The following is a 27,723-nucleotide window of genomic DNA, read 5'->3' on the forward strand; positions in this document are numbered from 1 at the left end:
TTAGATACTTACTACTCACTCTGGACCTCTCCTCATCTGTAAAGAGGGATGATGACACCTGCTCCTGAATGATGTAAGGTTAAATTGACCTCGTGATTCCAGGCACATATTGCCTGTTCAATAAAGTTCATTGAATGTGGCAGCCCTGAAACCCAGAACCTTCCCAAGGATTGAAATTGGAAATATCAGTATCTAATATTGCTGGGGTAATAATAATAAAAGCCAGGAAGCACCTAAAAGTATTGCCAGAGAGGTGGAAGGGGCAGAGGGGAGTCCCTGGGAAGAGGCAGCTCATTGTTTTCTCCTTGTGGGCATCAGCTTTGATAAACTGGACCCAGACACTGGACTCAAGTTAATGTTTTGTCTCTTTATGAGATTGATGGGATCATCCTGTAACATTCCTCTGCCTAATGAGGGGGTGTGCAGCTTCTGGGAGTCCTGGAATCTCCCTGCCTTTGGCACACCCTGGGAGTAATGGTGATTTTTAAAAGCTGGGAAGCCCAGAGTGACTTCTCCCCAAACAGACTGGGTCAGTTCCAATATTAGCAGAGGTCTAGAGCCCAACCTCTGGAGTTTCTCAGAAGATAAATCTAATAGAAGACGTGGGGAGTGTGAGTATGTGTTGGGTGTGCAAAATCCAAGAGAACTTCAGGGCAAGGAAGACTCAATTCTTCCCAGGAAAAGTCAAGGAAACTTCCAAAGGTAGAAACTTAAAGAAGAGAAATAGATGGGCTTCCAAATATCAATCTATTGCCTCTCCCATGAACGTCTCCCTTTAGATGAATAGTTAAGGAAATTGGAATGTTAGAAAGCCATAATGAATGTTTTAGTCAATGGGAATGGGACAGGATCATCAAGGGACTGTAGATTTCAATAGGCTTGTGGAAGAGAAAGGAAGTAGCAGGTGAGGAGGAGGAAGCCACAGCCAGTGTGGGGAGAGAGATGCCATCTTCTTAACATAGCTACAGAGAGGCCTGAGTGGGGGTTGCACCAGGTAGGATACAGGACAGGTCCAAGCCATGAGAATGAAAAGCCGAGAGTTACTGACATCTTCTGTGTAACAGCTGCCTCTGCTTTCATCCCTAGGAAAACACACAACAAATTATTTAGAGAGCTTAAAATGTCCTGGAGAAGCAAAACTTCCATAAATATTCTGGCTTGCAGAGGTTCCCAGACACCCCTCAACTTGCCACCCCCATATTCTAAAAGCAAAGCTTAGTCTATAATCCTTCCCTTATATGCACACAGCTCCTGAAGGCAGTTATTTCTGTTGCATCACTTCTGATCTCAGACATTTAAGGATAGAAATTAAAATGTTGATTCATTGGAAGATGGTGTTCATGAGTTTCCCAGGTGGTGTAAGAGGTTTAAAAAGATTAGAGAAAAGAGATTTTAAAAAAAGATAAAAATAATGATTATGGAAGCAGAACGTGGCTGAAAGAGGCTGAGATCTGAGGATTGTGATTCAAAGTCAGCCCAAGGTAAAAAAGTCTATCATCCTCTTATCTCCAATTAATCACCAAAAAGCTGGAAGAGGAGCTGTAGCTCAAGTGGTAGTGCATTAGTGTTGGGTACAAAAGCTCAAGGACAATACCCAAGCCCTGATTTCAAAATATAAAATCCAAGAATCAAATATAGCAAAGTATAGAGATTTATGGTGTTGTTTTGTCTGTTTTTGGTACCTGAACCAGGCCTTAAATTCAGGTCCTTTAGTATTTTTTTACTCAAGGCTGGTGCTCCACCACTTGAGTCACACCTATACTTCTGGATTTTGGTTGGTCGATTGGAAATTTCCTGTCCAAGTTGACTTTGAACTGTGATCTTCATATTTCAATCTCCTGGACGAGCTAAGATTACAGGCACATACCTGCTCTTACTTTCAGAAACCATTATGCCAGTAAATAATTGTTCTTCCTTTACTTACAATAACTATCATTTATTGAGCGTTTACTATACACAGAACACAGGGTTAAGTCTTTATATGTTTTATTGCCTTTAATTCTCACAGGTCTATGAAGCAGGTGCACTGCTCTCTCCCTCTTTGGGGATGAGGGAATCAACTCAGAGGATGTATGTTGGTGTCTGGCCCAAAGTCCTGGACACTTAGTAAGCGTGGTGCTGGGAATGAAGTCACAGTTGTCGCCTCCCCAGCCCATGTTTTAACCACTGCCTCTCACCAGCCCAGACAGCTAATTAAAACAACAAGGGTTTAACTGCTTTCAATTGGTAGAATAAATAAGAACGTGATACAAACTCAATAAACTGGAAACCAAGCTTATCATTACATTTATGAATACCCATCACATGTCTGCTGCTCCATAAATGCTTATGAAATGAGGTGGCATTTCGTTCTAGGAAATGAAAACCAAATGACACATTTCACTGAGGTAAATAAAGCAAGTGGAAAGTCACAGTAGGCAACTGGGGCATGCTGAGCAGTTTCCCAAACATTTGTGGGCACACCCTGCTTCTCCACATCTATGTGGGGACCCTCCTCAACCTACTCTTGGGCCTTGGGAAGCTCTCTCGAATCTCTTTCATCTTCCTCTCTCCCCAGCTGTCACCAGCACTGAGCTCCAGGGGGAGACCCTGTGCTCCCCCTTCTTTCTCCCATCTTGTCAAAGAAGAGGCTGAATGACTAGAGCCCAGCCCTCTCCTAAATATCTTGTAGATCAGACAAAGTAACTGCAGGGCAAAGAGAAAAATTGAAGAGTTCTTTCAAGTAAGAGAAGCTAAGCACAACCCATTCTTCCCTAAGGGAAGAAATATCGCAGAGATGGAAGGGACATTGCTATATACAGGAGAGGGTCCCAACTAGGAGGTGTGCCTTACTCTCCAACAGACACCAAGCAGGGCTCAGAGAACACGATGGGCCCCCAGCAAGTTATGGATGCAGGCTAGCTGTTCTACTTCAGGGGAGGGTAGTGGAAGGGAAGGGAGGAGGGAAGGCTAGAGGGACAGGAGGAAGGAGCTGACCAGAGAGCAACAGGTGGCAGTAGAGGAGGAAGGACTATAGTGGTTGGGGGGGGTGGGGGAGAAGGAAGTGGAAGAGAAGGAAAAAGGAGGATGGGGAGGAGAAGAGGGGAGAAAGAGGTGGCAGAGGAGGAAAACAGACAGGGAAGGAGGAAAGGAGGGAAGGAAGGAGAGAGATGAAGGAGAGGGAGAGGTGAGGGAGAGGGAGAGGGAGCAGGAGGATAGCAACAGCTTGCCTGGATTCTCCCTGGAGCCACTTCTAAAAATACCCTCGTTATGTTTCAACTAATGGCAATGTTTCCGGGTTGACTCAAACAAGTGCCCTCTCTTTAATTAATTTTCGAAAGACCTGGCCAATTTTAATCATGGCAAATACAATGACCCCGGTTATGACGGCCTGAGCTGCTAAAAGCAGAAAAAAAAGCCCCTGGAACAGACTCTTATGATCTTGGACTTCACCGGTGGCCGCTAGCTGGGTCCATACCCAGGCTTCTGAGCTGTTAGGCAGCAAGGAAGGCACTGCGGTTTCCAGGAGGCTCTGGGCTGGAGGTCGGGGCCGCAGCCCCCGAGGGCTCGGGCACCACGGGTCGCCCTCCAGCAGGGCCGAGAAGGACAGGCCGGCGCGTGAGCTGGGTTGGAGGCACTGCGGGGAGTCGTCCCGGTCCACAAGGCCCCGGTGATGCCGCAGCCACTCGAGGAACGGCCATAAGCCACAGTCACAGAGCCAGGGATTGTGCCCCAGCCGGATCTGGGTCAGCTGGGGCAGATCCCCAAACACATCGGCAGGCAGGGCCTCCAGCTGGTTGTGGTCCAGCAGGACCCGCTCCAGGTTGCCGAGGTTGCGGAAGAGCGAGCGGGGCAGAGCCCGCAGCCTGTTGTGGTGCAGGGACACCTGGCGCAGGTGGCCGAGGCCGCGCAGCAAGGCCTCGGGGAGGGAGGCCAGGCCATTGGCATGCAGGTGGAGCAGGCGGAGCTCGGCCAGGCCCTCGAAGGCATCCGGAGGGAGCGCGCTCAGGTGCGGGCTCAAAGTCACTCCCAGCGCTTGCAGGCGGCTCAGGTTGTGGAAGGCGGCGGCCGGCAGCGTGCGCAGGTGAGTGCCGTTGAGCCACAGCTCCCGCAGGCCCGCCATCTCTCCGAAGAGCACCTCGGGGAGCTCTTCTAGGGGGTTCTCGAACAGGGTGAGCAGAGTCAAACTGCGCGAATGAAGAAAGAGTGCGGGGGGCAGAAATGCAAGGTGATTGGTGTGAAGGGTCAAAGAACTCAGGTTGCCCAGGTGGTCGAAGGCACCGGCGGCGATGGCTCGTAGGTGGTTTTCATCCAGCCGCAGCTCCAGCAGGGCACCCAGGTTGTCCAGCAGCCCAGAATCCAGAGACACGAGCTGGTTCCCGTGGAGCAGAAGTTTCTCTAGCTTTGCCTGGGCTCCAAGCAGCCCCTTGGGCAGGTGGGTTAAGTTGTTCCTGGACAGATCCAACAACTTCAGGTTCCCCAGCTTTGTGAAGAGGTTGGGAGACAGGAAAGTCAGCTGGTTGTGGTTGAGACCGAGCTCCTGCAGGTTAGCCAGTTTCTGAAACAGGTTTTGGCCAATGGCTCTTAGTTCATTGTGGTCCAAGTACAACTGTTCCAGGAGCACCATGGTATCCAGGAGCGCATCAGGAAGATGAATGATTCTGTTGTAGGACAACCTGAGGGTTTTTAGTTTGATCAGGTCCTTGAAAGCGCCGGGAGCAATGGCGGAAATGTGGCTGGAAGAGAAGATAAGGCGCTGTAGGACCGTCATGCCACTGAAGCTGTGGTTCTGCAAGGTGCCCCGGTCCATTTGGAAAAGGAGGATGTGTGTGAGGTTGGCGGGCAGGCCCAGCTCCCCGATGCGTGACACGCTGGTGCCGGAGCACCGCGCAGAGTCGCGGAAGGCACACTTGCAGGCTTGGGGACAGGGGAAGGGCTGGGCCCGCAGGAGCGCCAGCACGGCGCACAGCAGGGTGCTTCTCAGCATGTCTGGAAAGGCAACACAGAGGCCCGTCACCTGGTGCCTGCCCCCACTCCCATCCTTTCACCAGGATACTCACTGCCCCCTGAGCACACAAGGAAGGTAGAATTCCTCAGCTGGTGAAAAGATGTTTGTTTCAACAGATCTTACCCTTCCTTTCATTTTCTACTCAGGTGAAGAACTGAATCTCAAGCGTTTTTCAAGCTAAGCAAGAGCTAAAAATTTTATGTATCAAGGCCAAACTCATCATTCTCACATTCTAGTTCACAGACCTGCAGCATGATGGGAAACTTTGGTGGTGCTCTTGACTTGATAATTTAAGCAGTGTTGGCTCTTATGTACCCAGGATTGACTTTGTCAGCATGAATGGAGTCTGTACTCTTCTCCATTCCCCCCTCCAACATACTATCATCAAATTCTCACTTGCTCTGACACCTCAGAGAACACAACATCTGCTAAGAATAGCAGATAAATACTAACCCCATTACTTAACGCCATGTATGTTTTTCTGTACTGTACATTATGTACATTTAATCCTTACAATAGCCATGAGCTGGGGTATAATCATCCCCAAGGAATCTGAGCTGGGTGTGGTGGGATATTACTACAATCCCAGCACTCTAGATGGAGGCTAAGACAGGAGGGCCTTGTGTTTGAGCTAGCTACACTGTCTCAGTAACCTCCCCCTACCCTGCAAAAAAAGGTTAATTATGATTATATGCTTAGAACTGGAAGGTAGTATTTCTGACTTATTCTCTTAAGAAGATACTATTTCTAAAATGCTTAATAAAAATTAAACACACAGACATTAAATGCCTGTAAAATTCAATACAAATTGTTTCTTCTACCAATTTTTCTTTCTTATGTACATACATAGACTAAGCCCTCTAATTACACCAATTTAGGAAACAAAATTCAGTCTTACCTGGAGTGTCTCTGTACCCTGGAGCAATTGCAAGGCTTGTAGAGGCACATGTGACTGAGCACTTTCCAAAGGAAGAAAGCATACATATGCATCCTAGTGACAAGACTTGCCCAGAAGAAAGGAAAGGGCTCTATCTTACAGGGTACATTCTAGTTTTTCCTGACAAATGTCTCCAAACTTGTGATACTACATATAATTTGAGTCCTACTGCCAAAGAAAAGTGACAGGAGGGAGAGTTTCTCCATAAATGGCACAAAACAGCATCCATGCTAGAAAAATAGCTACAGTTGGATCAGGGTAGCAGGCACAGCCCTGGATAGAATGTTCTTCTTTTATAGGCCAGTGTGTTGATTCTTATTCCAGTCTCTAATGCTTCTTTAAAAAAAAAAAAAAATCCCCCTTCACCCTCTGCCAATACTGGGGCTTTGGAACTCAGGCCCCTGCATCCTCACCTGGCTTTTGTGCTCAAGGCTGGTGCTCTACCACTTGAACCACATCTCCACCTCCAGCTTTTTTGCCAGTTCATTGGAAAAGAGTCCCATGGACATTCCTGCTTGGGTTCAGCTTCTTGAGTAGCTAAGATTATAGGCATGAGCCACCTGCAAGCACCTGGCTCTCCATTTTTCTAAGACTAAAGCTCAATCTACTGTGGAACATGTTCAATAATGCCATTGCTGATGCTCTAATGCTCAGTTGCTCTATTGTCAAACTGCTCTCCAAAGGGGTTATACTATTGTTCAATGCTGTTATGTATGAAAATTCCTGTTCATACATCACTGTCCCATACATGGTATTCAAAGTTATCCCAGCAGTTTGCTTCGCATTTCTCTGTTAATGGTAAAATGAGTATCTTCTCATTTAACTTAAGGCCATTTGTGCCTCATCTGAGGAATTCAGATTCCCTTTTGCCCATTTCCCCCTACAATTATACACAAAAATGAAGTGCAAGTCAATGTTTGAATTGCAAAAGAATAAACATTTCCATCTAGAAGTACAAAGAGAATGTGGTGAATAAGTATACCCTAAGTTATTTTATATAGGATGGGAAAGAAGTTCCCCAACCAATGACAACTGTAAGTATTACCAAAAAAGCAACAGAAGCCAGTCGCCTGCTATCTTAGCTACTTGGGACAGACACATTGGAAGGATCAAGGTTCCTGGCTAGCTTGGGAACCAGAGGTCACAATTCTTCTTCAATCAGCACACTGGGTGTTGCTGTGCACCCGTTATCCTAGTTTCAAGAAGAAACATAAGAGGCAGATCATGGCTCAGAAATGTTTACACACGAAAAACGAGATTATCTCCAAAAAAAGAGTTCGGGTGTGGCTCAGCTGTATAAGTACCTGCCTTGGCAAGTGTAAATCTCAGTTCAAACTTCAATACAAAAATAAATAAAATAAAAGCCCTGGAATTACATCAATATTTGATATAGCCATGGGCAGTAAGCCCAGCAAGTGCTGAACCAACTAAATTCTAGTCACAGTCCTAACCAGAGGGAAGATCGAGCCACTGCCTGTGCAGCTATAATGGGTCTTTTCAGTTCTCACCAACTACCACATATAGACTGTAAGTCCACCTACCTCAGCACTGCTCTCCAACCTCCAGACACTTAAGGGTGACACTGATCAAGGAGCATTGTACTCATAACCTAAGGAATTGCTACCACTTTGTACAACTACTTAATAATAAAGTTTAAAAAAGCAAACAAATAAGGAATGGTAAGTACCAAGAAATTAACTAATCCAGAGAAGCTGTATTCATATAACAAAAAAGCAAACATATATTGACACAGAAAAAATATAAATACATCATTCACTCATGTTTTTATTTTTAATAGCTTCAATCAAAAAAGATTTAATAAGGTTATTTACAATGCTGAATGTACAATTATGAACGTATGCCTTTTTGACAACAGGGTACCATTCTTGAGCAGCAATACAATTTTAAAAATATAAAGATGCAGTATCATTTCTGATATAAAGTTACTTTAAAAAATCCAGGGTCTTAGGGAATTCACAAATCATAACAGGAAATAACTATTTCATTAATTTCATGTGCACATAATTTCCAAATTTTAATACATTAAAAATGTGTAAATGCCCAGACTGTACAAACATTGACATCCCATGTTATTAAAAGTTCTCCAATACCTCCCACCATAAATATACAAAAGCCTATTTCCAGATATGTCAAAATTGCATGCATAAAATATTCAGTGTTTTTTCCCTAAAGCTTGAATTCTGTTCTTTGTTGGATAGTTGTCTATAGCTGTTTTGAAACAGACTACATGAACATCAATATATTAATCATGCCTTTAGAAACTGTGCAATACTTTCAACAACATGGGAAAGGGAAATAAATACAGTAAAAACTGCAACGGTTTTGTTCAAATGCAAGTGCAATTTGGAAAGCTTTCCAATTTAAAGGATTATAAAACTACTATAAAAAGTATTTTTGCTGTTGGCTTAGCTACACTTACTCAAGCATTATTTGCAGCATTGCTTGACAGCAGTTGGTGCTAAAAGATAGAAAACATATGTATATTTGAGGGAAGAAAAAAACTTTAAACAACCCTGAGGGACACACACATTAAAAATCTTGTTATTTATTTAAAAAGTTAAAAAGTTACATATCATTATTTAACAATTATTTTCCTGGACATTTCTGTCCTTAAGTATGTGCATAAATAAAATTTAAATCAGCAATATTTATCAATCTTAATACATCAAAATAATATATGTACAGATTTTTAAAAATTAGGTCTGTATACACTCAAATAATTTAATGTTAAATTCAGAACCAAAACTACTATGCAGTGATGACCTACAGAGAGGACTGTCTATGGCACTGAGCAGAAGCCACACCTGAATTCACAGATGTTTTTCAAATAATATTCTCACCTTGAAAACTCATCCTTCCTGTCTTTTTAAGCCTAACTGCCTACAGATGCTCTTCCATCGACCTCAAACCTTATTTTGAAAATATGGAAAAATGAGCTAGAAACCTTTAACTCTGAATCTTAAAAAATATGTGAGTCAAAAATAGGTTTTTATGACCATACTCTTAAAGATGTTAAATACAATCAATAACTGGATTTTTAAGTTGTACTTGGCAATTACTTGAATTATATATATACTTCAGTATTTAACCCAAAGAATAAAATTTCCAATTCTAGAAATCACTAAAGAGTAACACTTGAGCATATTTTAAGTGGATATGAGCATTATAAAACAATCAGAAGAACAAGAAACGATAGAAAACGGTGCTAATTCACAGCTCGAAGAGGTCTAAGATGCATAGCTTCATAGAATCATTCATGAATACATTTTGATGAAAAGTATGGATTGTACTTTTGTAAGAATCATCAGTGGCAAAAGCAGTAACAGTGATCCTGAGTGTAATTTATATGTTCTACAGTTATCAAACATCATTCAGTTCTTTGCAGCATAAATAATAAGAAACATTTGGTTCTACAATTCTGGGAAACACCTGGTAGATTGGCAACTATGTAATGATCAGCTAGAAGTAAAAAGCAGGAACATATGATTGTTAAGTGAGAACACAGAACAATGTTACATTGTCTTAATAATTTAGAGTTCATTTACAGCAGTATCAGTCCTGTGTGGATTTTAACTGTGGGCATTTAAAAAGTAGCTTTATTAATTCTTCTAGAATTTAAACATTAATTGGGAAAAACAGAAAGATAAAAAAATTCCAATATTTCCTTCTGGCTCACTGAATTTAACTTTGTTTCCTGGATTTTTTATCTCCCAGAAATTGCCACACCAAATATGCTCAACAAAAAAAAGTATGCTGGCGCCATCTAATGACTTTGCAACGAACTTTCAACAATTTCACACTGCTTTGAAAAATCAGCTGTTAACCAAATCCAAGTACAGTTCTTTAAAGACTCATTATTGACAGGAAAGACACAGCAAACCTTGAAGAAAAAAAAAACCTTTCAAGGTAAAATGTTAAAACTAAAAAATCAAAATGCAAAACTAGATCTCATCAGTATCTTGTCTTTAATTAAAATAAGACAAATTCTGAACCAAAAAAGGTACGAAGAGCTACTAGAAAAATAGATTCCTATCTACTGCCTTTTCCTAGTGACAAAGGTTTGCCAAGGTTCAAGTGAAGCAAAGTAGACTACTGGCCCCAGACATAGCACAAGATCCACTCAACATCTTGGAGGACATCAAGAAGCAGTGAAGCACCTTACTGATTAGAAAAATAAACCCAGGCAGTTTGTACAGAAAATATAAAACCATACACAGAATTACCTGAGTTGTCCTATAAGCAACACCACACAATCTCAGTCCTAACTCCTAGCCCATCAAAGGGAACTGTTACATGTATGTTTACAAAGAATTCTTTGGAAGAAATACTGAAATAAAATCAGGCATCCAATTTGTTTTTACTGGAGGTTAACTGCCATTTTATTTTTAGCACTCACAAATGTGGGCCTGTATATTAAAAAAAAAACAAATTGCCATCTTATTTTTTAATACTCACAAATGTGGGCCTGTATATTTAAAAAAAAATCAAACTTCTGGGAAAAAAAAGGGGTTGTGAGAATAAATTTTAAAAAGCAAACTACTTCCAAAAGCCAATGAACACAAAAATCTATTGAACACCAGTTTTCTCTGGTACTCAACATAAATAATCATATAGGGTAACAATCAAAATTCTACAAATGTATATAATATTTAGGTTACTGAATGAAAGGTATAACCAGATTAGTAATTTGTGAATTCAATGTCCCTCTCCCTTCTGTGTTTTAAAGCAAAGCTTTCAAATCAGTTACTGTATTATCAGAAGAAGCATAAATTGAAATAGTGGCCATTTCGACACACAGGATCAGGAAATCCTAAAATCACTCTCCTGAACTATTAGCAAACCACTGACACCAAGTCACTGCTATGTTATGGTGATAACCTGACATGATCCATTTTCCTTTACCAAAGCTTTAGCTTCTGTAGTTGTCTGTGGTTTGGGTGGCCATTCTGGATCAACCAAAAGCTCCTGCGCCAGATACATGTACTTTGCCTTTGGTGTCTTCTTTCTACAGCCCAGTGCCCAAGACAAACAGCACTTCCCCCACCGATCCACGGACTCCTAGGACAAAAGAACACTAGCTGATTATAGTGACTACTGTTTCTAGCAGGAAAAAATATACACATTAGCACAAAAATAAGAAAAAAATGACTTCTGAGTACAACTAACAAATGAACACAACCCACGTAAAAAAGTCAGCTTTCAATTATTTAGGAACAGAAAACTTCTAAAGAGATTTGTTTTTGTTATCATAGTAACTTCAGTTTCTTCAGTTTTATATACAATTTTATGTGTTGTGTACTGATGTCTGTAACATAAAATATCTAAAATACTCAGAGTAACTAGAAAGAATACATTCTCTTTCTTGTGTGTATGCCAGTAATGGAGCTTAAACTCCAGGCCTGGAAACTGTCTCTTACCTCTTTTGTTCAAGGTTGGCACTATACCACTTGAGCCATACTTCCCTTTCAGCTTTTGTGATTAACTGGAGATAAGAATCACAGACATTTCCTTCCCAGGCTGGCTTTGACTAGGGATCCTCAGATCTCAGCCTCATGTGGCTATGATTACAGGCATGAGCCACCAGCATCCAAAGAAAGAGTATTTTTAATGTTGGATCTGGAAATCCTGTTAATCTATCCCAAACTATCTTTTGGAATAAGGTAGTGAAAAATCATTGTTTCTGTTAATATCACCTTCCAAAACCATAAAGTATGAAATAAATACTGTTGAGTTCGAATCAGGACTCAGATCTGCCAATCCATCTTTTATAACCTCATTCTCAGTAAGAGATGGGCATGGCATTCTCTCAGAGCTAGGGAGAACGAGGCAGAAGGACTGAAATCGAGACTAACCTGGGATACACCGACTCCTGAATGAAAATTAAAAAGACATAAAACCACAGCTTCACTTTAAAAAAACGAAACCAAAAAACCCCATAATTTTGAGTGGAGGGGTGGTACTGAGTTTTAATTCAGGGCTTGACACTTGCTACACAGATGTTTTGCCACTTGAGCTACTCCTTTAAACACTTTTGGCTAGTTATTTTGAGCAAGATCTTCTATTTTTGCCCATAGCTGGCTTACGACAGCTGTATTCCAACCTATGCTGGAACCACAGATATATGCCATCATGCCTGGAGTATTAAATTAGATCTTGCCAATTTTTCCCCCTCCACACACTAGCCTTAAACTAAAATCCTCCAGTCTCTGTACCTTCCAAGTAGGTGGAATTCCTGACATGAACCACTGTGCCCAATGAAAGCATATTCTCATTTTAATGGTTCCTTATTGTTCTACAATTAAATACAAGATATACATAAGCCATAAAAGTAAAGACTAGCCAGGTGCCGATGGCTCACACCTGGAATCCTAGCTACTCAAGAAGCTGAGATCTAAGGATTGCAGTTCAAAGCCATCCCAGGCAGAAAAATCTGTGAGATTCTTATCTCTAATTAAATACCAAAAAACCAGAAGTAGTCCTGTGGCTCAAAGTGGTAGAGCACTAGCCTTGAGCTAAACAGCTCAAGGACAGAGCCCAGGCCTGGAGTTCAAACTCCATGACTAAAAAAGCCAACCAACCGACTGACCAAACAAACAAACAAAAAACAAAACAAAACAGAAACAAAAAACTATTTACTATAAAACTATTTATTATAAAAAGCCCAGCAAACTTTTGAGATCCTTGTGTTTAAGACTGTGACCTTAGATAAATAATCACTGGAGAATAAGAGCAGAGTTCCTAGTTAATGTACAGAAATATAAATTCAATAAAGGACTAAAAGACATCCTCAACTATAACTTGAATTAAATTAGACAAAATGACTGGGACCTGTAGTAGTTATATCCCCAAATAAAAGTGAAATCCCAGGTAGTTCTTTGCCAATCAACATAGAACATGGCCTATACTAATCACAATTGAAGTAATCCTAAAATATGGAAACACAATCTAGAGATATTTGAATGTGAATATGTAAAGTCCCTTATGATCAAGAAAGGCATATCTGCTAAAATGTATATTTGAATCATGTCCTGAAAGTAGCCAATGGAAGATAGTGAAATACTTTACAAAGAAAACTTCTATTTCACACATTTGGAAGGTTTTTGTCATGTTATTGAGATATCAAGACAGCTTATTCTGCTTCTTCCCTTATGATAACACTGAACATAATAATTTTGCATCATTATAACCAAAAGGTTATCCCCTTAAAAGAAATACATAAGAAATTAGTTAAACATTATAGAGGTTACAAACTATAGACATAACTATAATAGGATTCTTTGGTAGACCAAAAACAGGTAAGAACTCCTTTCCAGTGTCAACACATAGACAACAAACTAATATTTAACCTGAGATAATGGTTCACTATTTAGATTTACTCTTTCCCCAGTTTTTAAAATATTTCAGTCCAATTGTGGAAAAAAATCAACTGCTCCTAAATCAATATGAAAGCCGTGACTTTTTATATAATGGGAAGCAGCATTGTTAAAGGAACACAGAGGCCAATGTTCATTACTTGCTTTAAAAAAAAAAAAAGTGGAAACAGTAAGTCTGTTTGTCCAGCTAAGTCTTCTGAAGGACAATGCCTAACAGGCTAAGAAAGCCAAAGCCATGTGTAATTAAAATTAAGGCTTATATACATACATACTTATATACATCTACCTATATACACATATCTAAATTTTTGGTCCCCCGCTTATGAAGGAAGACAAGCAAAAAAACTGAAATTCAAAACAGAATCACAATTGAATAGTTTTTAACAATAAAAGTTTCTGTTTAAGATAATAAACATCTGTCACATTTAAAAAAATAAATCACAAGGAACAACAGGACTCCCCCAACCCCAGCACAATTACAAACATTTTGTTCCTGTACACTTATGAGCAAGCACAAGTTTATGAGTTTACAGCAAACATGAATACAGCACACACATACACAAACACAATATAACTTACTGAGAAGAAAATAAAAGGGGTTACAGGTGTGTTAGAGTGAAAAATCAGGGCAGGGAGGTAATGGCAAGGGGAAAAAACAAGTACAACACAAACAGGATGAGGTTGTCACGGGGGCTGAGAATGGGCACTTAGGTCTCTACAAAAAACACTTAGGGCCTAATAGGTCCCTGAAGCTGGAGGATATAGAAGCTCTAGCAGTTAGAGCTCTGGGTTTACTTATGAAAGGAGTCATTAACTGGCCCTGCCAGTTTCAGAGACACCATGAAGGAATTCACAAAGATCTGTAGATAAAAACTCCCCTGTTAGGGAATTCCAAGTTGTTCATTGTGGAACAAGTTGGTTCTTAGCAGTCTTTTAGGGAATGTTTTCCTGGGTAGCACATGAAGGAAAAAGTTATACTGGTATTATATTTCAATTTTTGTAGGAGTCTTCCAAGTAAAGTTCAATATAAAAAATGCAAATTAGTACTTTTTTTTTTTTTGTGGTGGGTCATGGCACTTGAATTCAGCCTGGGTTCTGTCCCTGAGCTCTTCTGCTCAAGGGTAGGGCGGCACTTCCTGTTTTCTAGAGGTTAATTGAAGAAGAGTCTCAGGTCCTTTGTGCCCCAGCTGGCTTTGAACCTTGATTCTCAGATCTCAGCCTCCTGAGTAGCTAGGATTATAGGCATGAGCCACCACCCTCGGCAGTATTTTATTTAAATGAGCTCAAATAATATTCAAAGTGACATGAAAACTACAGTTAACACTTAGATTTTTCACTAAGAATGTTGAGAATCAATAAAAACAAAAGGCCTCAGAAGGTTAAATTATAGGAGAGTATGATACCAGTTCTTTACCATTAAGTGACTCACAGTAGATATAAATTCTATAAAGAGAATAGCGTGGATTTTAAGGAATAGAGCTTTATAGAAAACCAGAGATAAGGTATCTCCATTGAAGACTTTTATTCAAGAGTCATGGAGTCCAAAATATTCCTGGTTATTTTTTTTTTTGAGAAAACAATTAAGGGCTGCTAAAGAACATGATATACCTACACAACAGTTATATCCTTATTTACAGATTCGTTAGTTTTTCTTCCTCCCATGTAAGTTTATTTGCAAAGAAAGTTCAAATGGATACACACACACACACACACACACACACACACACACACACACAATTTCTTTCCTTTTATAAGAAAATGATACAGGTAAAAATAACAAAGTTGAGAGCGTGATAAGCTGATTACTAGAGGGAATTCTGGGGTCACAACTGAGGGACGTGCTATCTAGAACCTCTTTTCATTTGCTTTTGATTTGATTCAACCAACTTTTACTCGATGCACGAAGCCTCAGAAAGAATAGTTCCAGCCAATGCAGAATGGGATGAAGGGGGAGGTCCTACAACTAGAGTTACTCTTACTTTGACTTTCTTTTTCACCTTTATGGCAGGGTTTTAAACTTCAGCACTACTGTTATCTTAGGCTAGGCAATACTTCACTAGAAAAGTTTGCTCTGTTACCATAAAACAATTGTTTACAGCCTCTCTGGCCTCTACCAGCTATAACAATAATAATCTCTGTCCCTCAACATGTAATAACCAAAAATGTTTCTGACATCTGACACTGCCAAATGTTTTAGAGAAGGCAGAGAGGGGTGAGAAGAGGACGTGGCAAGCAATTAATTACAAATGAATAAAAATCAGAGCCTAATAGGATTAGCTAATAAAGGATTACAAATGACAACAGTGAAAACTATGTAACATCCAGTAGTGTCAGAAGCTGGAAGTTTAGGAAGTGGTCCCCTCTAAAGGACAGTGTCCAGGTTCAGAGTTCAAGCCCCACAACACCCCCCCCGCAGCCCCCCAAAAGAACTCTCTATCCTAAGGTTGCAATTTAAAAAGAACTTTCTTAATTATGACCACAGAACTAGAAGGCTAGAACTCTTCTCAGTTCAATGTTTTTCAGAAATCAGTCAGCACATGGGACATGCCGAATGGAGGCTCCTTGGTTCTGGAAGCCCCTCTGCCTTCATTCTCCCCTTAAATATTTTAGTGGTCTAATTTCATGAAACTCAAACCCTTAAAATGAGGGTAGGGGCCAGGAGTTTGGCCTGGTGATAGAGTAGTTGCCTAGCATGCACAAAAACCTGGGTTTGGTTCTTCAGTATTACACACAGAAAAAACCGGCAACGGTATTGCGGCTCAAAGGGTAGAGCTCTAGCCTTGAGAAAACCCAAGGACAGTGCTCAGGCCCTGAGTTCAAGCCCCAGGACTGGCAAAACAAAAATGAGAGTAGGAGCCAGGAGCATGGCCTAGTGGTAGAGTGCTTGCCTAGCCTGCAGGAAGCCCTAGGTTCAATTCCTTGGTACCACATATACAGAAAAAGCCAGAAGTGGTGCTGTGGCTCAAGTGGTAGGGCACTAGCTTTGAGAAAGCACAAGGATGGTGCCCAGGCCCTGAGTATATGCACCAGGACTGATTAAAAAAAAAACCAAAAAAAAAAGAGGGCAGCTGGGTGAGAGACCTGGCCTAACAATAGAATGAGTTCAAACCTCAGTACCTAAAAAGGAGGTAAGGGGAGAGGTACCCATCAATAATTTTTTAGAAAGTAACAAGTAAATGATATAAAAAATTTTGTTTACATTGAAATTTATTTAGATCTAGTGTCAGGGGTCTCTTCAGAGATTCCAGATTAACTCTTTCTCCTGGCCTGTCATTTCCAACACAAATATACATGAATACATGAGGAGCAATGATCTGAGCCAAAATATCTAATAAGGTCACTCACCAAAAGGAAAAAGTACAGGTATGGTTAAAATTTAGCTACTTACTTCAGTCCCACAATTCTGGCATGCCTAATAGGGCACAAATAGCCAACAAAGCACACACTACTTTGAGAAAAAGAAATTAAAGCAGTTTTCAGACTCATCCTATCATTTTAGAATCACCATTATTCGCTACAGAGCATGAAAAATTAAAATGGCAGCCTACAGGACCTGTTACAGAACAACCTTGCATCACTGTACTAGGATGTTACTCCTGTTAAAAGTTCACTAGTTGCCATTTAGGTATAAGTGAATAAAAATGAGTTAAGTAGCTCAATTCAGAAATGTTAACTCCTTTTGATCCCTGTAAGCCTCTCCATAGCACAAACAAGAGTGAAAGCTGTAGTAAGGCACATTACCCACCTACAAACAGCATAAAGTAATAAGAGTGAGATTTTTATGGCGTCAGGTTCTCTTGGCTGCTCACTAAACTCTAATTCAATGACAGGGGTCTAAACAGTAATAAATCACATATAAACTTCCTATCATATTTTCTATCAAGAGATATAGGTTTTTTGGGAAAAGATCCACTACTCATCAAGATTCCTTGTACTCAAACTGACATATTAAGTTGAAAATCCTTTGTATACACCTTAAGGATAAAAAAATAAAGTCCTTCTAACACTTCTGATCCGATTTTTTTTAGTGTAAAAATAATGTTATTTTATTTGCCTCCAAAAGTTGTAAGCACGGCTTGCAAATAAAAGTTATATTGGGAAAAGCCAGTCTATGCTTAAAGCACAATCACTGACAACAAATCAAATAATTTCTTGAAAATTTGCTCTGATCCAAGAAGAAACTATTCTATATCAGAACCTGCCCCTACCCCCCAAAAAACATACAACGTAAAACAGGCAGAAATAAAATTCTCACCTTTGAGGACAAGACTTGTACATGCATACAGAATTAGGACTAGAATGGGAGACTTAGGAAATTTCTGAAGTCCTGAAAAGTCTAACAAATGTTTGTCATCATTTTCTAGGACTCCTTACAAGAAATGAAATGACAAGCTCAAAGAAAAAAGGTTGAAGCAACACACACAGAATTTCCTAAAGAACACAGAGAACACAGCTGGAAAAGCCAGATATATACAAAGAATTGATAGTAACTGCTGAGTTCCAACCTGTGGTGGCTGTGTGGTGAAGCGATACTCTCCTTGTTTGTCTCGATTGAACACAACTTTCCAAAGGACCGTGTCAAGGAAGAAGCTCTGAGAGACATTCCAGTGAGTTAAGAATTAAAAATGACTTAAGTCATTTGTTTTTAACATGCACATTAAAAAATTCACACCATGCTGCATCATTACATTAGTAAAAACTACAATAATGCAAAAGGATAAAGAATAACATGACTGTTTTGTTTTGCTTATCACGGGGCTGAAATCTGGGCCTGGGTGCTGTCCCCGAGCCCTTCAACTCAAGGTTAGCACCCTACCACTCTGAGGTACAGCATCACTTCAGGTTTTCTGGTGGTTAATTGGAGATAGGAATATCGTAACTTTTGTGCCTGGGCTGGATTTGAACCACAATCCTCAGCCTCTTGAATAGCTAGGATTACAGGCGTGAGCCACTGGAGGCCAGATACAACATGACTTTTACAACAAAGATAAATCACAAAGTTCATGATAAAATGAGACTTGTAAATTTTCCACTAAATAGTTTTTATATGAATATTCAGTGCTTCTCATATTAAATGAAACATATGAAACCTTGTCAGTATATTATTTTCATATAATACCTAATATTATGCCGTTACCTGTACCTACACATATGATCTCATCAGCATCCAACACCAATATTTAGATTATAAGCATAATAACATTTGAGAGGAAAGATGGGAGTTATACTATAGAAAAACAAATGCTTTTAGAATATAGTGCTATGTGCTTTCTACTAGACAACTTGAAAAGCTCTATATAATACCTTCGTTGCACTGCACATTATACCTCAAGATTTCAATGTCAAGCCATCTTTTGGAAGAACAACTGAAATTAAGCCCAATTAAGTCTAGAAATATGATCACTAAAATATACACTTTTTCCTATAAATTTAAATTCAAAAATCTATACTAGGAGGTCCTAAAACTTCACAACTGTATCTTCCCCCCTTCTGTTTCTCATATTACTATGGTGGGAGTGAGTTCTCCTAGTTTGGGGAGAAGACCAAAGCATATCAGTAATAGTAAATGAGAACTTGCTAGCTTCTTTTAGAGAAGCTCACCTGGAGGCAATCTTAAAGGAAGAATAAATATACAATATACAATGAATCCGAGTACTTAAAGACTTCAGAGGTTACTCAAAAGTAAAAACCTAGAAGATGTCCCAATAATCAATGCTGAAATTAGGTAAGCCCAAGACTGTAATTAATGTTTTCAATACACTATTGTTATTATCATTACACTGTCGGAGTACCAAATCCCACCGTCAAACTTTCTTCCTTACCTGGACAGTCTTACTCACATCACAGAACACACTTGGTACATGGGTACTACAAATTCATGGCCATCAGTCATAAGCTACCTGGACACTCACTGGCTTTCCTTTCAACTCATTACCCACTTGGTGTTAAATGGCTATTCATATTTTCTCCTATCTACATAAATGCTACTATCAGTTGTGGAAAAGGTCAAAAGAGAAGGCTAAATGGATCTAACTTGAATGAAACTGCCATTGCAGCTTTCCATATGTTACCTATTAGTCTTCTCTACTTTCCATTAACTTACCCAAGAATCTCAAGGCAACTAGGTAGCCATCTGACTAGCTGAAGTGCTTACCTCCACCAGAAGAGATACAAAGGCATTGATAAGAACAATGATGAGCATAGATATACGCCACTCATAAGGTACACATACTATCTGTAAGACAAAACATTTTAATTAAAGTTGTTACATGTAGCTGGCATTATAGCATTGTATCACAAAGTCAAAATTCTTACTCCATGCCACATATTCATACACATTATTCATCCTAAACAATGCCAAAGTATATATCATTTTAATGATAAAACTCTTAGGTAGCTGAACTTAGCATTAAATTCTATTCGTCCAAACTCAAAAGCCTGTCTTTATTAGAGCACAATTGTCTAATAATCCTTACTTTTAAAGTCTCTCTTTCAACAAGACAGATATTCATCTAATACTGACCAAATTTCACATTATGAAGACAAATTCATAAAAGAACTCAACAGATCAATTTAAGAAATATGTTAATTTTCACTAGATTTTGTCTTCGACTATTGGCACACATTACATCTGCCTAAAGTGTAATTATTTTTTAAGTTCTAAAAAATAAAAGGCATATTCCTGTTTTCCTGGGTACAATAAGAAGCAAACATTAGGAGAAATGGCTAGGAATGTGCTTAGTGATACAGTCCTCGCCTAGCATGCACAAAGCTCTGGATTGGATTCCTTAGTACCACATACACAGAAAAGGCCAGGAGTGGTGCTATGGCCAAAGGGGTAGAGTACTAGCCTTGAGAAAGCCTAAGGACAGTGTCCAGGGCCTGAATTTAAGCCCCAGGACTGGCAAAAAGAAGAAAAAAAAAATAGGGTACACACATAGTGTGTATAAAAACATGACTGGGGGAAGCAAAAACAATAGGGACCCAGCTTAGCTCTCTCCCACACAAAGAATCAGAGAATCCTAGGAGCCAATTATCTTAAGAAATCAACAACTACAAATTCAAGACGCAAGGGAGAAGCATACAAACCTGAAAAGATTATCAAAGAATCTGAAATGCAAGGAACCCTCTCCCACCCCAGGAGGGCGCCTGGGCCAGGAAGCCCGAACTCCAGCAAGCAGTGGAATCCAGACACAGGAATCCCACAGACCAGGTGCGGACAGCACAGACAACAGCAGAGACCAGAGGGGAAGCAAACGACCCTCCAACACCACAGAGCAGCTCACAATCAAACCACGAGGAATAAGTAGTCCAGCATGTTCCCCCAAACCCATGGGGAAAGCAGAGCTGATGGTGAGCTACCAAACCTAACCCAGACCCCTCCCACCCTGCCCAAGAAAGACTGGCAAGTGCAGGAGGGCAAGGAATTCAGAATCCTGACCCTTCCCCAGGCCATTGACTGGAGACTGATAGGCAGGCAGGTGCTAAGACCCAACATCCTAAGAAAGGGTGTGAAGATTCACACACAGGGTGTGTGTGTGAGTCCTTGCACCAGCAGCTGACTGAACCAAAACTAAGTGGGGCGCCCTCCTGCTGATAGCCTCTGGCAAGCCAGCACCAGGGGGGCCCCCCATGGAGTCACAGGAAGACTCTCAGCCAAAGTGGCCAGTACTTCCCTGAAACACAGCAGGGAAGTGAAGGGCAGACCAGCAGGGGCCAAACACACACTCAGAGAGCCACAAAGGTGCAGCCCTGCCCTCATGGCACCCCACCCCTGGGAGCCCACGTGGGCCCCAACCCTGGGAACAGGGCCACAAGCTAGCCACTGGTCTAGCTGAAATCTCACTAGAGCTCCCAAACCACAGGCCCTCGGCTGGGCCCAGCCCCTGGGAACAGCCACCAGGCTAGCTGAGGACACAACTCCACCCCAACTGCAGGCCCACTACAGTGCAACTGGTTGGGCTAGCTAAAAGCTAGCTGTGCAGTGGCACAGTCTTTGGGAACGGGCTAACACACCTGTAAAAGAAAGCTGCAAACTCCAACCCAGTCAGCAACAGAACTAATTTGGCTAAGAACCACACGTACACAGATTCCCAGAACCACCAGCTCCAAACCAAGTAAAGACTGCCACCTACTGACCGCAGAGTGAACCTACAACAGTCTCAATCACGAAATATACAAAGTCCCACACAAAGCCTAAAAGGAAACAAGATGAAGGGACAAGAGATGTCAGCAGCCAAAGAAATGACACCTGAAAAGACATGAAACATTGACTCTGTTCAAGGAGATGATTGCAGATATGACTAAAGAGATCAAAGCAGAATTCCAAAAACAATTCCAGGAAATCACCAAGGAGCTCCTCGATCTCAAAAGAAAAATAGAAAAAAATTTTACTTCCCTAGAAGAAAAGATTAATACCCTCCGGGCAGACATGATCAGCTCAGTGTCCACAATGCAAACAAAAATGAAAGCATTAAGCAACAGACCGAGATGGAGAATAGGACATCAGGATCGGAATCTAAAACACAAGAGCTGGAACAGAGAATCATCAGTTTGGAGAAATCAGTCAGAATTCACCAAAGAGAACTCCCGGACCTGGCAGACACAGCCAAGAAATCTAATCTTCGTATAATAGGAATCCAAGAAGGGGAGGAGTTTCAAAATAAGGGAATGCAACCCTTATTCACCAAGATCATGGCAGAGAACTGCCCCAACCTCAAAAGGGAAAATACTCACATTATTGAAGGCTTCAGAACTCCAAGCAGGCAAGATCCTAGAAGGAACGGAACTGGGAACTGGTCTAGAAACATCACAGTAAAAACATAAGACTCGAATACTAAGGAGCTGATGTTAAATGCCGCAAAATAAAGAAAGAGCTATACTACAATGGGAAAAAAAAAAAAAAAACGAGAATAACTGCAGACCTTTCCACGCAAACCCTAAATACAAGAAAAGCTTGGAAAAATATCATTCATGCCCTGAAGACCAACAACTGCCAACCCAGACTGATATATGCAGCGAAACTAGCATTTAATTTCAGGGAGAAACAAGACTATTTCATTCCAAAGAGAAGCTATATGAATACATGAACACAAAACCAACATTACAAAAAATATTAAATAATCAAGAACAAATTGCAGAACAGCAAGAACCCCCATCAAGAACCAATCACATATAAGTCAATAAACACAGGGGAAAAGAGAGAAAGAATCTTAGAAGTAAAAATAAATAATGCCAAAGGACACTAACACTTCTCCATAATTTCCCTAAAGGTGAATGGGCTGAACAACCCAATCAAAGACACAGAGCAGCAGACTGGATTAAGGAACAAGACCCATCGATAGGTTGCCTCCAAGAGACCCACCTCACTGCCAAAGGCAGAAACAAACTCCAAGTGAAAGGATGGAAAAGAATTTTCCACTCCAACACACCGTGCAAAAAAGCAGGAGTAGCAATCTTAATCTCTGACAAAATTAACTTCTCAGTAAAATCAGTACATAAAGGTGGCCACTACATATTAGTAAAGGGGACAATTCATAACCAGAATATTACAGTTATAAACATTTACTCCCCCAACACAGGGAGTACCTAAATTCATCAAGAAAACTCTCTTAGAGTTACAGAACAAGATAGACCCAAACAGTCATAGTGGGAGACTTCAATATGCCACTCACACCAAATGACAGGTCAACCCAACAAAAGGTAAGCAAAGACACCACGACTTAAATGACACCATAGCCCAACTGGGCTTAACAGATATATACAGTCTTCCACCCAAAGGCAAAACTTTATACATTTTTCTCAGTGACACATGGAACATACTCCAAAATAGATCATATAATAGTTCATACAGAAAACTTAAGCAGATACAAGAAGACTGATATAATTCCATGTATTCTATCTGATCACAGTAGAATCAGATTAGTTCTGAACAACATAGTAAAAGGTAAAAAAAAAAAACACTTGGAAGCTGAACAACACACTTCTCAATAACTCCTAGGTTACAGAACAAATTAAAGAAGAAATTCAAAACTTTCTTGAATACAATGACAATCAAGATACATCACAAAGGACTTTATGGGACACAGCAAAGGCAGTTCTAAGGGGCAAATTTATCGCACTAGGAGCCCATATTAAAAAGACAGAAGAAGAGCGTGTAAATAACCTAAAGAAGAAATTGAAGCACCTAGAGGAACAAGAAAAAGTTAATTGTAAAACAACTAGAAGGACAGAAATAACAAAAATTAAATCTGAAGTATCACAGATTGAAGTAAGATTTACTATACATAAAATTAAAAAATCAAAAAGTTGGTTCTTTGAAAAAGTCAACAAAACTGACAGACAAGATTAATCAAAAAAGAGAGGAGACTCAAATAAACAAGATTAGAGACCGTACGGGAACAACCACAACCAACATCCAAGAAATTCAGTCCATTATGAATAAGTACTACCAGGACCTATATTCAAAGAAACAGGAAAATCTAGTAGAAATGGACGATTTCTTAAATAAATATAGTCTATCCACACTGAACCACGAAGAGGTAAACAAATTGAACAAACCAATTTTATATAATGAAACAGTGGAAGACATCAGGGAAATGCCAAGCAAAAAGAGCCAGGTCCAGATGATTCACTGCAGAATTCTACAAGACTTTTAAAGATGAAGTAATACCTATACTCTTGAAACTCTTCTGAGAAATAGAAGCAGAAAGTGCAATACCAAACTCATTTGATGAAGCTAATATTATACTCATCCCCAAACCAGGTAAAGACCCAATAAAAAAAGAGAACTACAGACCTATCTCTCTAATGAACAAAGACGCAAAACTCCTCAAGAAAATACTAGCCAACAGAATCCAGAAACAAATTTAAAAAATTGTACACTATGATCAAGTAGGCTTCATACCACAGATGCAAGGCTGGTTTAAAATTCACAAATCAATTAATGTAATACATCATATCAATAGAGCTAAAGATGAGAATCAAATGATAATTTCTCTGGATGCGGAGAAGGCATTTGACAAAATACAACATCCATTCATGTTGAAAGCACTAGAAAAAATAGGAATAAGAGGTACATTCCTTAAAATAATTAAAGCCATATATGACAAACCTACAGCCAGTATTATACTAAATGGAGAAAGACTGGAACCATTTACCTTAAAATCAGGAACTAGTCAGAGATGCCCACTCTTCCCACTTCTCTTCAATACAGTGCTGGAACCCTTAGCCAGAGCAGTAAGGCAAGAGAAGGACATCAAAGGGATCCACATAGGGAAAGAAGAAATTAAACTATCCCTATTCGCAATGACATGATCCTCTACTTGAGTGACCCAATAAGCTCCACTTCTATACTCCTAGAATTAATAAACCACTTTAGCAAAGTGGCAGGATACAAAATTAACCTTCAAAAGTAAACAGCCTTCTTATACGCCAAGAATACACAAACAGAAGGCCAAATTAATAAAATGATCCCATTTGCAATAGCCCCCAAAAGAACAAAATACTTAAGAATTAACCAAAGATGTAAAGGGGGAATTATTTAATGAAAACTATAAAAGCCTAGCAAAAGAAATTAAAGAGGACACCAGGAAATGGAAAGACATCCCATGCTCATGGGTAGGGAGAACCAATATAGTCAAAATGGCCATACTGCCAAAATTTATATACAAATTCAATGCAATCTCCATCAAAATCCCAAAGACATTTTTTACGGAAATAGAAGATATAATCCAAAGATTCATATGGAACAAGAAAAGACTTAGAATAGCCAAAACAGTTCTAGGCAAATAGAGCAATGCAGGTGGTATCACGGTACCAGACTTCAAACTCTACTATAGAGCCATAATAACAAAAACAGCATGGTACTGACACAAAAATACACCAGAAGATTAATGGAACAGACTAGAAGATCCAGAAATAAAACCACATACCTATAGTCAACTTATATTTGACAAAGGAGCCAAAGATATACTGCGGAACAAACATAGCCTATTCAATTATTGGTGCTGGCAAAACTGAGCAGCCACATGCAGAAAACTAAAAATTGAGCCCAGCCTGTCGCCATGCATGAACATTAACTCAAAATGGATCAAAGACCTCAATGTCAGACCGGAAACCTTGAAACTGCTACACGATAGACTTAGAGAGACATTGGAACTCATAAGCACAGGCAAAAACTTCCTGAACAGAATCTCAGGGTCACAACAGATTGGAGAGAGACTCAATAAATGGGACTACCTAAAAATAAGAAGTTTCTGCATAGATAAAAGCATAGCCAGAAAAGTAGAGAGACAGCCAATCAACTGGGAAAAGATATTTACCAAGAACACATCAGACAAATGCTTAATATCCAGTATCTACAGGGAACTCAAGAAACTACCCCCCCTCCGCAAAACACAACAAACCAATCACTAAATGGGCAAGGGAACTAAAGAGAGACTTTTCAAAAGAAGAGGTTAAAAAAGCAGAAAAGCATATGAGAAAATGCTCATCATCCATGGTCATAAAGAATATGCAAATAAAAACAACCCTAGATACCACCTTATCCCAACAAGAATGGCCAAGATTTTGAACTCAGACAATGACAGATGCTGGTGGGGTTGTAGAGAAAAAGGAACCCTACTGCACTACTAGTGGGATTGTAAGCAAGTTCAGCCACTCTGGAAAGCAGTGTGGAGGTTCTTAAAGAACTGAAAATTGACCTTCCCTACAATCCCGCCATATCACTCCTGGGCATCTATCCTGAACATCATAACCCAGGATATGATAAGGACACCTTCTCAGCTATGTTCATCTCTGCACTATTCACAATAGCCAGGTGATGGAAACAACCCAGATGCCCTACTGCAGATGAATGGATACAAAAAATGTGTTATATATATATACAATGGAATTCTACATAGCCAACAGACAAGATAAAATAATGTTATTCACAGGGAAGTAGATGAATCTAGAGCGAATCATGTTGAGTAAGACAAGACCAAAGGAACAAAAGGCGCATGGTATCCTTAATATGTGGCTATTAGATCCAAACAGTGCAAGAGCGAGGACTCAGTATTTGCATACCCAACGATATGGACATGGTACGGGAAATATAAACACAACTACATAGACATTAAAAACTTATGACTATAGACATAATGTTTTATTACATTGATTAATACGTATCTATGATATACAAACCCTCAGCCTAATTTTAATTATGCTCTAAAAATTAAGTACCTGTGATTGTATATAAAGATTCCCTTCTTGAATACTTGTTTGTTAAATAAGTCATTTGAAATATGATGCAAAAAATCAATGTTAATAAATTCTTTAATTAAAAAAAAAACAACGGGGCCGGGAGTTTGGCCTAGTGGTAGAGTGCTTGCCTAGCATGCACGAAGACCCAGGTTCGATTCCTCAGTACCACATACTTAGAAAAAGCCGGAAGTGGTGCTAAGGCTCAAGTGGTAGAGCTCTAGCCTTGAGAAAAATCCAAGGACAGTGCTCAGGCCCTGAGCCTAAGCCCCAGGACTGGCCAAAAAAAAAAAAAAAAAAAAAAAAACAACAAAGAAAAAGCCCAAGAATAGACAGACTGAGGGTTGGGAGTTTGGCCTAGTGGTAAAGTGCTTGCCCAGAATGCACGAAGACCTGCGTTCGAGTCTTTGGCACCACATACATAGAAAAGGTTGAAAGTGTGCTGTGGCTCAAGTGATAGAGCTGATAGTCCTGAGAAAGCTCAAGGCCCCCAGGGCTGACAAAAAAAAAAAAATAGACTGAAGTATATCACATTATAAGGTGGGATTAGGGTCTTGTACTTCTATTACATAGTCACAGTAATTTGGAGAACATGGTACTGACTTAGACAATGATAAAACTGAAGTACAAAATATAAAGCCTCTCGTTTTGGAGACTTCTTACTTTCTTTACAGAGATCCCAGACTGTGGTAAACCACTCCATCCTCTCTAGTAGAAAGCAGCTAGAGAAGTCTGTTGTTCCTACGCCCTAATGGCAGTTATGGTTTCCATCCCAGAAGGGGGAAATGAGAGAAAGAATTGCTAGTAGATAGGGATAAAAAGTGGACGGTACCTAGAATTCCTCCTCTAATACTACTTCTTTCCCATATGGCCTGGGTGTCCACTCAAGTGTAGACAGCCAAGTCAGTGCAAGGTAAAGCCATCCAGCCAAGACTTAAGAGGAACTCTGTACTAGAAAAACTACCCCCTAGAAGACTCCATTTGATTCTGCTTCAGACCCCTTCTCTTCAGTCTGCCTACCTTCCTTTAATTGCTTTCATTTGACTTTCAGATAAACTTGCTATTTAAAAAAAAAGGATACAGGAAATAAGTATCACTGAAGATCAGTGGGGGGAAATGGACTACTGACAGTAGGGATTTGACTGCTATCTCAGATGCTCTAT

At 40.0% G+C, this 27,723-nt stretch overlaps 2 protein-coding genes across 8 annotated transcripts in view; both read right to left on the reverse strand.

Annotated features, from left to right (window-relative positions):
* Atp13a3 (ATPase 13A3) overlaps nucleotides 1-27,723 on the reverse strand; it is a 110,040-nt gene that overhangs the window by 1,641 nt on the left and 80,676 nt on the right. For 2 of the 7 annotated variants that reach the window (XM_090344061.1, XM_090344041.1), the window contains 3 exons: nucleotides 19,473-19,553; nucleotides 17,824-17,910; nucleotides 7,702-11,003 (listed from right to left, as the gene is read on the reverse strand). In XM_090344061.1, coding sequence (XP_090200187.1) covers nucleotides 10,806-11,003; nucleotides 17,824-17,910; nucleotides 19,473-19,553 — 366 coding nt within the window. In that variant the 3' untranslated portion in view covers nucleotides 7,702-10,805. Of the gene's footprint in view, nucleotides 1-12; nucleotides 65-701; nucleotides 1,083-7,701; nucleotides 11,004-17,823; nucleotides 17,911-19,472; nucleotides 19,554-27,723 lie in introns of those variants that run through there. The other 5 variants (XR_016537449.1, XR_016537448.1, XM_090344058.1 and 2 more) reach the window with 5 other exon arrangements.
* On the reverse strand, nucleotides 1,970-5,980 carry Gp5 (glycoprotein V platelet). Its single transcript, XM_090344031.1, has 2 exons — nucleotides 5,886-5,980; nucleotides 1,970-4,968 (listed from the first exon to the last, which is right to left on the reverse strand). The coding sequence occupies exons 1-2, from the start codon at nucleotides 5,965-5,967 to the stop codon at nucleotides 3,284-3,286; spliced, it is 1,767 nt and encodes a 588-aa protein (XP_090200157.1). The 5' UTR covers nucleotides 5,968-5,980; the 3' UTR covers nucleotides 1,970-3,283.

The sequence above is a fragment of the Megascapheus bottae genome, chromosome 1 (genome assembly GCF_031878675.1).
Source record: "Megascapheus bottae isolate mThoBot1 chromosome 1, mThoBot2.hap1, whole genome shotgun sequence".
Taxonomy (NCBI): Eukaryota; Metazoa; Chordata; class Mammalia; order Rodentia; family Geomyidae; genus Megascapheus; species Megascapheus bottae.

What these genes read in the sequence shown, in the direction of transcription:
- Gp5 (XM_090344031.1), bottom strand. Translation starts at nt 5,967, where the DNA reads ATGCTTTCTTCCTTTGGAAAGTGCTCAGTCACATGTGCCTCTACAAGC. An exon ending in AGGGTACAGAGACACTCCAG is followed by an intron (nt 4,969 to 5,885) that starts GTAAGACTGAAT and finishes TTGCCTTTCCAG; the next exon opens with ACATGCTGAGAAGCACCCTG.